The 16,442-nt window shown below is 35.5% G+C and overlaps 1 protein-coding gene across 1 annotated transcript in view; it reads left to right on the forward strand.

Moving 5' to 3' along the window:
• The window catches only part of LOC123566327 (calpain-2 catalytic subunit-like), a 36,505-nt gene extending 22,141 nt beyond the window's left edge, over positions 1–14,364 (forward strand). The window contains exons 7-12 of the mRNA XM_045360303.2: positions 4,745–4,917; positions 5,611–5,724; positions 6,327–6,448; positions 8,086–8,191; positions 8,849–8,960; positions 12,371–14,364. Of these exons, the coding sequence (XP_045216238.1) occupies positions 4,745–4,917; positions 5,611–5,724; positions 6,327–6,448; positions 8,086–8,191; positions 8,849–8,960; positions 12,371–12,419 (676 nt within the window). The 3' untranslated portion in view covers positions 12,420–14,364. The remainder of the gene's footprint in view (positions 1–4,744; positions 4,918–5,610; positions 5,725–6,326; positions 6,449–8,085; positions 8,192–8,848; positions 8,961–12,370) is intronic.
• The last annotated feature ends 2,078 nt before the right edge of the window (positions 14,365–16,442 follow it).

Below are 16,442 nucleotides of genomic sequence, written 5' to 3' on the forward strand. Positions count from 1 at the left end.
ATTTACTTTTTTGTAATCATTTTATAGAATACTTGGACATAAAGTATCAAAGGTCTGTTAATGTTTAAGGAAAGAATGTAAACTTAATATGTTTGATCACTTGTTTGAATGAACCTTGTAATGTACACACATACACTTGGCATAAAAGCATACCTAATAAAACAAATGAATGTTATAATTTTACAGAGGTAACAAAAGAAATAGAATGAAGACATTTTATCAGATATCTAAAGCCTTTATCTGGCAATATATGACACCAGGAAAGAATATAACAATCTCTGTTTAACCTTTACCCTGCTAAGTTTCTAAAATAGATCGGTCAATCATTCACTTTGGGCAGTGCCACTTGTTTATCAAAGGGGTGTTCACTGAAAATTTACTGACTAAATAGCGAACAGTGCAGACCATGATCTTGGTCTACACTGGCCGCAAAAATTACTTACCGTCAGCAGGCTAAAGGTTAAGAGCAATGGAAATGACTAACCGAAAAATCTAAATAATCTAAATAATTTGTCTTGATAATTAATATTAGCAATCACAATTAAAATAAGACAGAAACTCATAGTATCACGACAAACTACTTCTTTTATCTTACTCGTACAAAAATACTATAATTAAATGTAGTTAACAAAACTGCGTTCTGGTGATCGAAATCAAAATGTCTGTACCCAACGCGAATCAAAGTGCATAAAACACCATAACTACCACTACTGGAGCTATATTTGGATATATTTATCCTAATGGCGTGGCGCAAATTTACACTTTTGTCATTAGGGAGTCATATTTCATATGGGTGTTTCCGAGCTCGGGGAATTTCTCATGTAACATTTTGTAAATAGTGTTCATACGACACGTTTTTTCTGTTCTGATTAGGGAATAGAAATGTATATTAACGTTTTTTCTGGGGGTTTTTTGTTGTGACCAAGGAAGTGCGATTGCACATGAGTTCATGGGAGATTTTGTTCCATCATTAGGCAATAATACCACTTTTAGCGGACCATCAGTTAACAGACTATCCTGTTTGTCTTATATATGGTTCGCCAGCATAAAGAGCTGTGTTGAACTGTAGATTTCGCAGAAACGAAATCGCCAAACATGTGAGGAATTCGTGCGAAACTCTTCACAAAGTTGAATAATGTGAGAATATTACTTTAAGGGGAAATGTCATAGCTGTGTGGGTTTTTATATAGGCAAAGAAGGAAAATTTTAACTAGCGGAGAGAAATTTTTAAACTTTGCATGATCATAGAGCATCATATTAGAAACAAATTTATGGAAACAAAACTGGGGGTCCCGGTGCTACTTTTTGAGTTATCTACACCTGAATGCGAGATAATATATTCAATTGTTTAAGCAAAAACTCGTTATCCTCTTTAAGAAAACTTTTTGTCTGGAAATTCTAGGACATTTCTGGCAACCAGTAAGACGGATTAACCCACTATAATGGAGTGTTAATGTATAATCCGATGGCCGATATTTCGAAAGGGTAGTGTCGTAACTGTGTTAACAGTAACAGTGCATAGTCCCCTTCTTCCACCCAGATCGTGATTCAGTGTTAATAAAGTTTTTGGAGTTGTACTCAGGCTTCAACTCCGAATTACTTTACAGTTTATGTTGAGATGTTTTATTACAATCTTACCGTTCAGACTCGGGGTTCAAATCCCCCATTGTCGAGATCTTCTTCAACAACGAGTCAAATATTGCCTTAATGTTTAGATTTGAATTGTTTTGATCATTCGTCTGGCAACTTGCGTTAATTTGCGGGTGCCTACAGCGAAGAATAATGTATCTTTTCTCAGACAATGCACCTTGACTCGGCCTTAATCTATGCACGGCAAGTTTTAGGTGGAAGACGCCGGGTCAATCTCATCCACAGCCCCATTCGTCATCGGTACGGCGAATTGTTTTGTATTTCTATCATAGGGCCCGTTAAGAAAAGAACACGAAGGCACAAAATAATTTTGAAAATTTAAATCGTATTACTTTCATGTCACCACTAAGCATTCGTGTTCCGTGACTTTGTGCATTGGCTAAAGACCGAAGCAGCACGGATGCTATTGCACAAAGGTGCGATGATGAAGTCTGGAGGTGGAAGACGAAGACATGATAGTGACGCACGATAGTTGAGATGGTGTTGCACAAAGGCGTATCGTACCTTACCTTGAATGATCGCTTTGATGAGACACTTTTACTTTGAAAGTGTCTCGTACAAAAAAAGAAGAAAAAAACACATGAGCTGAAAGATAAATGCAGCACTTGGAAGTTACTGGAAAAATTGGAGAAAAATACAACTAATGTGATCAAACGCACACCTGGAACGTATAGGGAGATCATTTTGACAATACAGCTTCTCTGTTCTATAACATCCTTACTGAACAAAAAAAATGAAATAGCTTGATACAAGTTTTCGCAGTGCCCGTCAACAACTGACACTAAATCAGATAACCATCCTTGTGACAACTATGTTTAACTGACCACAAACGGCACTAACAAAACCTTTCAGGAAGAAGCAAGAATGTCATGTCATGACGGTAAATAGTATAGGCTTGTGATATTATTTCTAAATTTAGATCACAGTAATTCAATAATGGTAAGTGGCTTTCTGTCGTCGAATCAGGAACACTACAATTTACTATGAATCAACCTACCAAACATTTAACTTGACCAAAATGTAATATTGCATATTACAAAATCGAGGGCAATAACAAGGTAGGATGTTTGCTAATTCTAGGACTGTAACTTTGGTTAAACCGGTACAATCTGGACAATAACAAAACTTTGCCGAAAAAGTCGTTTGGTTTTAGGCTGACAGGGATTGTTGCAAAATGTGGGAGCTGTATAGAATTAGCGACAAACTAGCATGTAATCGGGCTGTGAAAAATACGTTTGTATAAAATGCTGAAAAACACGAACCTGTATGTCATATTTCAAATTAGTTTATTTTTGGCTGTAACAAATGTGTGAATTCGTTTCTTTGAAATTTACTACGTATTTTAATCAAAGTCATGTCCAAGTAAATGCTAACATATAATGAAGATTTAAATAAAATACATAAGATCAGACAATTTTTTTGTAAAAATCATTACTTTATCTGACGATTTAAAGAAAACCTGTCACATTTTCTGGAAAAATAAAAATGTTTATTGAGCTTTTCTATTCATTTACAATTCTTATTTTAAGCATGAAATTCCAAAACTGTTTCAAAGCGGCAGTATGTTACATAAAGAAATGTAAGAATTGGACTATCAAAATTAGCCCCTCCTGCTTTCACGCTCGTGAGACCCAACGAAGGCGCAGATAACTAATTCTATTTCACAATGAGCACATGATAAACGCACATTTTAAAAACAAGAACAGCAGTAAATACTGGCATATTTATCTAATAAATAATAGCATGGGCAAAGGAAGTAGTTACCTCTGCCTGTTTTTACATAAGTCTGACAGATATTTTGGGGCAACAAACCGTTCGATTTCGTCGAACTTAGGCAGAATGCTGTCTTTCGATGCTTTCTTTTAAAGCTCGTAGCGTCTCAAAGGCCTCTTCTGTCTGTACACTTGTAACTTTCAGTTTTTCGGGCTCAGAATTTTCCGCATATTCATCATCATCGGGCTCAGCTGATCGACACTCACTCAACCCAGTGATTATGTCACAGTCAAGGAAAAATGAATATATCTCTATGTACTCTATCAACCTCATCAGCTTCGTTGTGCTTAATGCAAGACGGTATTGCATACTACAAAACAAAATTGTGCGACAGTCAGCTTCAAATTTTAATTAAGATAACAGTGTGTTGTCTGATAAGAACAGTGCAGCGAATAATATGATGATTTACATGCAGACGACACGATATCACTTCTGTAGAGCTTATTACCATATTTTAGAAATTGTATTCTAACCTAAGTTTTTACAAGGCTATTTTATGCAGAAAATGTAAATATTACTAATTAGATTTAAAACACGTAATCAGATTTGAGTTTTCTATAAGCAACAAGATATTCTTAATATATCTACCTTTTTCAGGTAATTTTGAGCATTTTCGCAATAAATTATGGACTGTAAGCAATTCTTCATTGAAAAGTGTTTCGTAATGGCTACCAATGGCAACAGAAGCTTTACATAAATATAAGAATTTTACTAAGAACTTTCAAATGAGTATTAGCTCTACATAAACTACATTATAATAAATCAGAGCGTCGAAGGTAAAACGATATAAAGCACGCTATGTACTTTTAACTTGAACCAGTAGTAACTGTAATCTACTTGGTTTACGAAACAAAAGTTTGAAGACTATGATGGGTGTCCAGCATTGAGCCCAACTTGTAAAACCCCCGTCGTTAATTATCCCTTTAAAAATACAGGGCGTATCGACCAGATATTCTGCATGAAGCAGAATTCAGTCATTCGACGATGCTTCAGCTCTATGTTATTGTCCAAAAAGGATAAAAATTCACTCGACTGTCAAAACCTGTGCATTTGGTACTGCCTTCAAGGTGCCCACGACGTAGATTACTATCCTTATGATCTGCAACAAAAGCCCTTTGAAATGTTTCCCATTAAAACAAACGGAAAGCGATATATTTATAGAACAAAACGAACGGAGCATATGTCACATTGTAGAGCTGTCTATGTCATTTTAATTATCTCATGAATACCGAATTAAGCTCTCTCTATACATCGAGTGATTGGTGTTGCACTCCCTGAACAAATGTTTATGGTTTCAATCATTACTAATTTTTCTTTCAAGTTCTGATGAATGGACCCATGTGCCAAATGACATAAAAATAGAATTAGAACTGACGTCACAAGATGACGGAGAGTTCTGGATGTGCTACAGAGATTTTCGGCGGGAATATTGCAACATGATTATATGCAATTTATCACCTGACTTTGACCACGACGGCGTGAGTGATAAAGCCGGTAATTATATATTTTCAATACTATTGACTAAACTCATTAAAATGGTGAAACTCTTAACTTAGGTTTGGTAAGGCCAAAATATTATTTTTGTTCACATATATATGCCATTTTAGAAGTCAAGCGAAGATTATGTACCTGTATTAATGACTTATTCCAAAGGAATTTCTTCTCCCTTTTGACGAACATTCAATAATAAATCTATTAGATAAGGGTATATAATCTATGATTTTGATTGGTTGAGCGCCGTTTTTCAACAGTATTAAAGTTATGTAACGATGACCGGTGTTCCTGGATTCTGTACATGTAGCAAGTATATGAATGAGAGATGAAGGACAAACGTTATCGGCAACAATATTTTTGATCAAGCGCAATGGAGAACAGATCGGATTTACACTGCGATCCGTAGATCTGCGCTTTCCCTATTGAACAAAGCAGGCTGACATTGAGCGCGATATATGTATACAAATGTTTAAACTCGATAAAAATAATGAAACATACACCATCCTTTTTCATGAAAGTATGCGGACGATGTCCCATTTTAACGCAATATGAGGTCTGTGTCCATCTTATATACTTTTCTAGATACATACATTTATTACATGAAAAAATGACATATATTTTATATATGATAGTATAAATATTCCAATTATATTTAGATTATTTCTTAAAGAAGTTGATTACTGTTTCTTTCAGAATATCAGTTGAGCATGCGTGGACGTTGGAAGGCTGGATTTAACGCTGGTGGCTGGCTAGAATGTCCATCATTTGTGATCAATCCACAATACATTATTACTTTGCATGCTGACGGTAACTGATTCTTTAAAATGTGCTGTCTCTCAGAGTATTTATCTAATTAGTAACCATACTTACTATATCTTTTTGACATTGTAAACAGTGAAATTGTTCGTCACATGTCACACGAGCTGTCAGGATAATTCTTATAGCTCAATTCTTATCAGATATATTCAGTCCTCACTTTTTGTATTTCGTAGATATTTCATCTAGATCTTAATACGTCCTGTTTTTTAACTGTGACTGTAAAGATCTTAGGCTAATATATGTCTCCAATGCAGCCGGTCAGCTGCCTTTAGGCCATTATGGAATCATTTAACACGTTGCCGTTAATCTAAACGGTTTTGACATAAACGTTAATTTCTTCGTGACATAAATTCATTGATTTCAAATTATAAAGATGGAAGGAATATGACTTTTTTGTTGTTCGGTTTAATTGAGTTTTGTGAATTCACGCAACCAGTATTTGGGAATGTCTACTTCCCTGTAAACGATTCTAAAGTTCTAAGCTGTAACTCCAAACCATTCGAGTAACAGTAATTGTACTGCAAATTATTTTTTATCTAGTGTGAAGAATTAAATATACAACATGACTAAATTTACCGTCATGTTTTCAGCGTCAATCCAGCGTCGTTTTAGTGGTCGTCTTCCTTTAGTGGTTTCGCTGCTGCAAGTTTACCGCCGACAGCATAAACTCGACGGTATTGGACTCTATGCAATAGGATTTGAAGTATTTCAGGTAACACTTACTAGTACATGAGTTCTGCCGTATAGGTGCAGCCGTTCCGTTCGTTTTGAGTCAGTTTGTTGAAGGCTTGCCTAATATAATAATAATATGCAGAAACCCTTCTCGGATGACAGAAGGGCAATATGTTGGAATCTAAGAGAAATTAGTAGCTTATAATTCCCCTAATGTACTGCCAAGCGGGTAATTTCTTTTTACATTGAAAATATTTCTGTAAAGGAAATGCAAATTTCAAAGATATAATTATAATCTGTCTTTTTCTTCATTCTAAACAATATTCGTTGACGTTTTCTGCTAAAGATCGCATTCACAATACCATCTGTAATGCTTAGGCATCCGGTGGTCATGTTTCCTGGAGTTACTGGTCCGTTAAGTTTTTGCTTCCGTATTGTACCAAGAGTAACACCTTTTCTCTTGTCATAAAGTTAATGCAGTCAAAATCGGAGGGAGACCAATGTACACATCCAGGGGCTATTTCAAGCACGGATGGGCTTTTATGGGAAACCATCGCTATCTAATTGTTTAGGAAACCAAATTTGGATTTTGAATACAGTGGTCTTTGGTCAGCAATTTAGTAATAAAAGAAGTAGGAATTGAGCAGGCGGTTCTGACAGATTGTAGCTTAGTTTAAAAATGTAAAAAAATATTACAGTATTGTATTTTGTGTAAAATAATAGCGTTGTGACAAAAATGAGTGATAGCACTACATTATTACTTGAAGTCATCACGTATCTACTTAAGTCTTCCCAATTGATCAATAAAGCGTGGGCTTAAAAGATATATTAATGCTTGTGAGGTAGAGCTTTCAGTCAATACGATTGATTTCATTTGATACCCTATTTTCACAAATGAACACGACGGTGATTTGACGGCATCGAAAGGATAAATGTATGCACAGTTGAGGCTGAAATAGGTAAATGAAAAATAATGGTGATGACGAAATGCTAACGGCATCGAGATTCATTAGTGTCACTTTCAAGTTTATAGCCTTGACTGACGTATCTGACACAGTTTTAGCCGTTATGTTAGGATTGTTAATTTCATTCGTGTTAACTTTTAATTTTTTTATCTTCATGCAGAAACTAGAAACTAGCATATTCTTATTCAGTTACCTAATTAAAAGCAAATCAATTTTTACAATATTTTCTTTTTGTCATGATATCTGAAACTTGAAAGCACCCGTGCACCATTGAAATATAGTGTATAGAGTAAAGGCCCATTATGATACCAAACCTATCCGCTTAAGTATTTATTTTTCGCATAATTTGTAATATAAATTACTCATTATGTAACGCCATGCACGACGACGTCATACTGCTTCATAACGTTCTTAACGTCACGCTTTTAAATGCTATCGGTAACTTACTTAAACGTATATAACGTAAATCTTGAATAGTGAATATAATGTTTTCAAACTTTCAGATTTAAAAGGTAAAAGAATGCTTTTGATGAATATTTTGTTATCTCAATTTTGATATATCCACTGATACGGGTTTTTTCAAGGAATGTTCCACTCGTATATACGGAACTACTACAGTCATTACTGTACCATCCGTTAATCAAATAAAAATCATATTTACTTCAGCTAAAACATTGTGTTATACAATTTCCCTCTAATTCTTCTATTCTAGAGATATTCCTGTATAACGGGGAAGATTGGTAAATCATTTTTCGATCAAACAGACCCACTTATGCCAGAAAATGAAGAAACCTATGCTGAATACAGAGAAACATCAGGTTGTAATTTACTTTCTTAATTTTACCTTTTTCAAGTGTTAAAGCTCGAATGAATTTAGGCACGAAATTTGAAAGCGGCCCCTGAGAATGATGATAGGAGTATATAGCTAGACCTTTGGAGTGTTATATGTTTCGTGCACTGATGCTGTCAATATACGCCTGTTATGGATTTAAAGCATTGCGTTATTTGCATAAACTTAGTTGGATGGGGGAAAGTGGCGTTTTGTCGGTAAAAATGGAGTGAGTTGTCAGATTCTGTGTTGTTAAGTGCTGTCGAGATATATTTATAACCCGTTCTTGGCTACTTGATTATCACAACGGCGCCTTTTGTTTTGTATATGAGAATGCCTGATATCGTGCTGACGTTTTGGTCATTTTGGACAACATATAGTGTTGTTGTATTAACGCGGTAATCGGAATCGTTATTGCTGGGAGCTATGGCAGTGTGCTGCGGTATCTTTTCTTGGTACAGCCTATTGGATCGATTCCTGCCATCTGCTTCTATCATTTATATGAATGAAGTACTAATAATGTAGTTAAATAAGACTTTAATAGTGACTGAATGGTATGAAATAAGGGAAGATATAGAATAGTATATATGAATACGTTACATGCTTAGTAACGTAAATGGTATTAATATTGAAACGTTTTTTCCAGGTCGATTTTTCTTGGATCCAGGAGAATACATTCTAGTTCCAACAACTCAACAACCTAATCAAGAAAGATCATATCTTCTTCGCCTATTTGCAGTTGGTCATATGGAATGCAGGTAAATAAATCTATTGCTGTTTCGAATGGCAGCCGATAATCTCATTTTATTTATAACCCAGACTTTATGCCCTGACTAAAATACCATGAATAATTTGAACCCTGACATAATATACAGTAAACAATTTGAAAACCAGTAATAACATACATTAGTGCAAAGCAAGATACTTAAAAGCTTCTCTGTTTTTAGCCAAGATTCCTTTAAACGTAATTTCAGTATCAGAATGATATTAACTCACTTATCTGTTTGTTTATCTATACACCTTTTCGATGCCATAAGTGCGAAGACAAAAAAACAAATTTGATTACTTTGTTTGCTCGTTTATTAAACGTTATTCTATCATTAATCAAGTGCATTGATTTTAGCGCTTTATTCCGCAAAGCATTTGTTTCGAATGACAAGAAATCGCATTTTAAGAAATGTGTATGTGCAAACTATTACTAATTGTTTAGATCTAATAGCATGTTTGCCTATAATCACATACAAGGGAATGAGGAATAAGAAAGAATCAATCAGTTTGCACAGTCAGTTAGATCTCTTCACATGTTATGCAAGTGCTGCTGCACTTTGTGACTTTGTTTTCTTTTGATCTGTCACATCATTACAAATACAAACGTATAAGCATATATCAGCCTTATCAGCAGCTTTTTAAGTTAGAATTTCATTACTTCAAGCAATAACGTCTTTGAAAGATGCTTTTGAACGTAACAAAGATTTGTGCAATTCATAATTAAAGAGTTTCTTGTCTATCAACACTGACGGTTATGCTCTTACTATTGATACGGCATGTTCTTTGGATCCCGAACAATGTTTCTCTTATGCCCTCTCTTCTGCAAAGACGTTGTGTACATGCTAGCTTTTTATATCAACTTACAAAGTGTACCTTCTGTTGGTACTGCCTTTGTAAGGGATTCACTGGACGATGATAACTTTAGGACGGTGTTGTGTTCAAAAAGTTTGATGCACAATTAACCAAAAGCAGTTCCAAATTGATGCCCAGGTGCGTTACCATATGTCTTCGTTTTGTCCTCACTGTAACTATGTTTTACATTATGTATGATTTTTTTATAAATATATTATCTTGTACGCATACATACAATAAAGGGATGATGTTTGAGGTTTGTGGCTTTTCCTGCTGAATATTAATCCTTTTGATTATTGTCGCCTACTACTGGGACTCAGAATTTTATTATTCTAGTCATATTGTTTCATTTTGTCCTTTCACAGTATAGTAGATGTTCGGTTAAGATGGCACAAGGGAAGTCATTTTATTACCTTCTATGAACAGATTCAGTCCAACCCAGTCTGCTTTCATTTTGTTTGCTTGTATTTCATACATCTAAAAAATCTAAATAAGATAAGTTTAATTTGATTGAAATGTTTTCTGGTCGATTTGGCAGATGCTGTGATCTGTAGGTAGTTGATATCAATTTTGATTTTAAAAAAGGATTGTAAGAAAGTGCGATTTGGACATCCTCCTCAAGCAAAAGAGTTCACTTCCTTTTTTGGGAAAGAGCATGGGACTTGTTATTAAGTCGAATATAACCAACAACTGTCTTGAACAATAAAACATAATCTGTTTTGTTTGCCGCTAATCGAAGGCGGTGCTCATTGCGGGTCATTTATTTGTCTATAAACTGAACATTTATACAGACATATACCCTCCTGTTCGGTATCGGTTTCAGGGAGGATGCGTCCTGTTGTATATCCTCCTGAAGGGTTGCACTTTGAAGGATGTGGGTTTAGGGGCTCCGTCTACGGTACCTTTCGTTTATTATTCTTCTGTTTTATCTAAAGGGCATTTGACGTGACATGATGTCGATATAAGTTTGACGTACTTGGATTCAGTTTGTATATTTTCTTCAGAGTATAGAGTCAATCCAGTATCTATGTAATAGAGTTTCACTTTAGTCGGTTCTAGGGGGCGTGGACTCAATCAAACCGAGTCTGCTATTATGCTGCTTGGTTGCCTTCTTTGTTTCCAAAGGATCTTTTCTCAAATTTTATTGATATATTATAACAATTTAAGGGGAAGAAGTGAAGAGATTAAGAACATAACTGTTATAATTAATAAGTGTTTACTTTTTCTGATTTACTTTTCACTTTTTTCCGGACAATAGCTTTAGGTTACCGAGAGTTGATGCATCCTAGAGGGCCATTATAAGCCTTCAAATTAAAATATAAATCACCAAAAGCTGTTCCGGTTATATTTGTATTTTTTCTTTTTCGGTTTAACGCCGTTTTCAACAGTATTTCAGTCATGTAACGGCGGGCAGTTAACCTAACCAGTGTTCCTGGATTCTGTACCAGTACAAACCTGTTCTCCGCAAGTAACTGCCAACTTCCCCACATGAATCAGAGGTGGAGGACTAATGATTTCAGACACAATGTCGTTTATCAAATAGTCACGGAGAACATACGCCCTGCCCGAGGATCGAACTCAGACCCCGCGATCCGTAGACCAACGCTCTACCTACTGAGCTAAGCGGGCGGGCTAGTTATATTTGTAATAAATGTTTTACTCTAATATTCCATAATATTAATCGACCCTTCTCTTTAATGTTTTGATATATTACCACTAATTTGAAACATGATGAAACTAAGGCCTGCGGTTAATGTTTGACACCTGTAAGTACAATATACAATGCCATCATGTTGATTAAAAAGCTATTGATTAAACGTTTCAAAGGCACCCAAAGATTAATCTGTTGACATTGGATTGATAAGTAGTTTCATTATAGTTAATGGATCTCCAATTCATTCCACCGTAATTACTGACTTCGTCAAATTTGATCAAGTAAAAAAGGAAAAAATGTGATAATTAAAAAAGGGGTAAAATATCATTTAGTGTGTAAGTTGCATCAAATTTCATAAAATACTCGCAGTTCTGTCAATATCGCAAGAATTTCCATTGGAACCCGCGCCATTAAAATTTATAAATGTATAATTCATTATTTGTTATGATAAGGGAGGTCCAAAAATCAATGGCCAAATGGCAAACATTGGCATAGCGGCGAAACAATTACTTTCGGAACCAAATAAAAGAGTTTTCGAACAAATCTACAACACTTTTACATTGTTATATATGTTCTACACTTTTGTTTTGAAGTTATATATAATATTCATATGAAAAAAAACTCTTTATAATCGTATAAGTGAAATAGATAGCTATTCATAACTATTCACAAAACAATTAAATAGAACACGTCATTAACACTACTGAAAACTGGACATTTTTTTTCACCGTCTCAGACGGACAAGCAGTACAATCTATGATCCTTAATCATACATAATAGTCCATCTAAATTTCCAGTCATATCATTCTACAGTGAACAGGCTTACAGTTTTATTCAAACTAATCAGTTTCATTCTACAAATGATTACGAAAAAGATATTTGGTTATGTTTCAGACCATACGACAACCATTACGAAGGCGAGTGGGATGTAGATCTGCACTGAAGGAAGAGTACTGCAGCTGTTGAGTTAGTCTTGTACAAATAGCCTTAACCATTCACAACATTCCAATGGGTGAAATGATATTTATTCCAGCAGGAAGGAGGATGACTGACGCTGCATCTAAACCGTACAATAAAACACTGCTGCAAAACTGTGTAGCAAAACAGTACAGCAAAACAGTGCAGCAAAACTGTATAATAGAACTGTGCAGCAAAACAGTACAGCAAAACAGTGCAGCAAAACTGTATAATAAAACAGTGCAGAAGAACAGTGCGGCAAAACAGTGCAGCAAAACAGTTTAGCAAAACTGTATAATAAAACAGTGAAACAAAGCAAACAGTACAGTAAAACAGTACAGTACAACTGTCGGCATAAAAAGAAAAGGCACGATTACTGTTCGGACTGGAAAATTACCACCAAGTGTCATTATACCACCAGATATGTACAAACCATACAACATTTTGTCCATCCGTCCATTTGTATTTTGTTCCCGCTTCATATCTTTTTATGCCCACACATATGAATGTTTGGGCATATAGCGTTGCTGCTGTCCGTACGTCCGTCCCGAAACCATGCGTGTCCAACTCCTTCAACACTATTAGCTGATTTGCTTCAAACTTTCACAGATGAACGCTCTTGCTATGCAGTTGATCATGAAGGGATGAACGTTTGCTGTGACAGTTTTACCTTTTGATAGTTTTGCTAGTTAGAATATAGAGAAATACCTTGTGTGTCTAACTCCTCAAACACTATTGAAAGGAAAGGCTTGAAAATTTCACAGATTAACAAGTTTGATGCGAAAATTACCTTAGATAATGGACTTTTCCGCGGCCATTTTTTCTTAAAAAAAATTACCCTTTCTGAATTTCACAAACTATGCCATAGTGGAGAAATTTGTTGTGTTCAACTCCTCATATACTTTTTAAAGGAATGCATCCAAAGTTGCTCTGATGCGCAATCTTTTTTAGTCGAACAACTTCCTTGTGAAGATGGTTGGTACTAAAATCTTTGCTATTTAAAGGATGTCGCAGGATGTGGTGGCCTCCGTGGCCTATGGACACAATTCAAGTTAACTACAGGGATTTTCATGTAGTATCAGTTATTAGCCTCATCAGTCCGACGTACAGAGCGCACAATCAGGATCCAGGGACACACTTGGAGATTAAAGGTTAGATAGCTTAACTTTGTGTCCGTTCCATATCTTCTAAAACCACTGGGAAATTTTTCATAAAAGTTGCATCAACAATTTTCATTTTGATAAAACCAGCATCAGTTGCTAAACTCGTCAAGGCGATAAGATCGCACAACCCAGGTCAGTAGGTCCAAGGTTCAGGTTACAATTAAAAATCAAAGATCGTGTACACAACATTTACTTTGCCTGTACCAAAGCTGCGTATTGGGATATCAGTTGCCTTCGGTGATAGCTGTAGTCAGTCAAAAGATTGTCTCAGTCCGGTGTTTCCTTGAAATCATATAAATGGTACATATATATGTTCATAGAATATATTTTTTTACCTTTTTAAAGATCGTTTTACATGTAATTTGACAGTGAATGAGAGCTACTACTGTAAATATCTATTTTTTTTAAATCTTATTTACACCAGAACTTTTATGAAACAGCTAAAATGATACGATATTCAGTTAGTTTAACCTTGAGAATAAAGTTGTAAGAAGCCACTTTAATCTAACATATATTTTGTACACTCCTCCAGGTGAAAATGGACGCTTTTCAGCATAAATTCTGTACAGATGGACTAGATATTTTTTCTAATGTATCTGACACAGCATAGGAGCATGGTTTGATAGCCTGAATATGTAAATAAAGAATTTAAGTTTGATTATATATACATATCCATTGTCTTCATATAGATGATGAAGCCGGCTATTAATTCTAAATACATATGTACATTTCATTGTTACAATTGTGATAAATATATGTTTCATCTAATATTGTATTGTATCTTTACTATCTCTTGTTTTACCATACCCCAGAAGGTGGGTATATTAAAATCGCACTGTCCGTCCGACCATGCATGCATCCGTGTGCGCGTCCGTGTAAATTCTCTTCCGGGCTGTAGCTCTGCCATCCATAAAGGGATCTTGAAATAACTTTGATGATAAGACGACGGGTCATGTGCAAAACCCAAACCCTAGCTCCAAGGTCAAGGTCACGCTCAGAGGTCAAATGTTAACAGGGACTGTTTCGTGTCCGGTCAATAACTCTGCCATCCGTGAAGGGATTTTGAAATAATTTGGCATAAGTGTTTACCATAATAAGACGATGTACCATGCACAAGACCCAGACCCCTAGCTCTAAGGTCAAGGTAACACTAAGAAGTCAAATGTTAACATGGTCCGTTTCTTGTCTGGTCCATAACTCTGCTGCCATCGATGAAGGGATTTTAATATTACTTAGCAAAAATGTTCCCTATAATGAGATGATGTGTCATGCCCAAGACCCAGACCCCTTGCTCCTTGCACACTTAGAAGTTAAAGGTTAACATTGTCTGTTCCGTCACTCTGCCCATTTTTATGAAGGGATTTGAAAATAATTTGACACAAATGTTAACCATATTGAAATGTGTTGCACTTATGACCCTGGTCTCTCAGGTAAAGGTCACAAAATGATACATACCTAAACTATTCTGGTATCTTTTGCACAGACAACTGAAGCATTCCTGAGCACGCTTTGGGGGCATTTGTCACCAGTAGTGACAGCTCTTGTTTTTTTTTTCAGAAGAACATGTTTTATCAATCAAACTAGCCTGCAACATTTTCGTTTTTGTCGTGTTGAGCGACCTGTGGAGTTTCCACTTTTTCTATTTTATTATTTCAAGTGAATTTCCGCACTTTAAAAATCGTTCGTGATATCGAGCATTCGCACCAGATATCGTTTCTGCGAGTCTCTCGGTAATATACACCAAATACTATTCATTGCTGTCTCCTGAACCTTGTATGTCACACAATCTTATGCTGTGCACATACCAAAATTTTCAAGGTAACCGCAATATGTGTAACAGTAACAGTAAGTTTGGGCCCTTGTACTTTACTGTACTACATTTGTACAACTTCTCTCTGTGTTAATCTTCCAGAGGATCGGCAGCTTTTACCAAAGCTTTTCAGCTGCTTTTGTTGCATTTTAAGTTCATGCCGGATTTTGTGTAGCCAGTGTCACTAATTTAGATTTATATTCACTGGCTTTAAGATATATGTAAACAGATGACACTTTGTGTCGATGGTTGCACATGCCTGGTTTTGTGAAGCCATTGTCACTAATTAAAATTTGTATTCACTGGGTTTAAGATATGTGTAAACAAATGACAAGAAACTCTGTTTCAATGGTTAGCACTCTTCACCATCTATATCCTTTACTGACTGGCGACGTTCTGTAAGATTCTCATTAATTTGTGCTGGGGAATAGATTCCATAGACCTAAACTCATCTTTGATGGCTACATATATTCGCTTTTTGTCTGTTTGTGTTCTTGTTTTCCTAATTTGCAAGAAAACTAATTACATCAGATGAAGCTATTGTTTTGTAAAACCTCATTGATTTGTCGCCATCTCATGGTTGGGGCGATCCGTTAGATTTGTATTACTAACATTGTCATATGAATTCTTTGAAGGGAGAGAAATGGGACAAAAATGGTGCACTGGGAAGGGGGATAATGAAGAGTAGTCCAACTATGTCACTTCCAAGAAGCGATACGGATTTTATGATAAAACACACTGGGTATTTCACCGGTTAGCATAAAAACAAAATACAACTTTGTTTAAACTGGACAACAAAGTACCAAGAAGCTTATTTAAACGTCAAATATTTTGTAAACACTTTCAAGACAGAACGATGATTTTTCTGATTATTTATAATTAAAAAGGGAGGTGTAAAAAGAATTTTGGGAATTTGAAAGAAAATTCTGAAAGAATATTTGAAAAGGTTGTCAAAATATAACAGGAAATTACAAATTATGTACCTACGCACTTCGCGTGTCCTCTCACAAACGCGAAGCGCGTGGGACTAAGTACG

The sequence above is a fragment of the Mercenaria mercenaria genome, chromosome 8 (assembly GCF_021730395.1).
Source record: "Mercenaria mercenaria strain notata chromosome 8, MADL_Memer_1, whole genome shotgun sequence".
Classification (NCBI taxonomy): domain Eukaryota; kingdom Metazoa; phylum Mollusca; class Bivalvia; order Venerida; family Veneridae; genus Mercenaria; species Mercenaria mercenaria.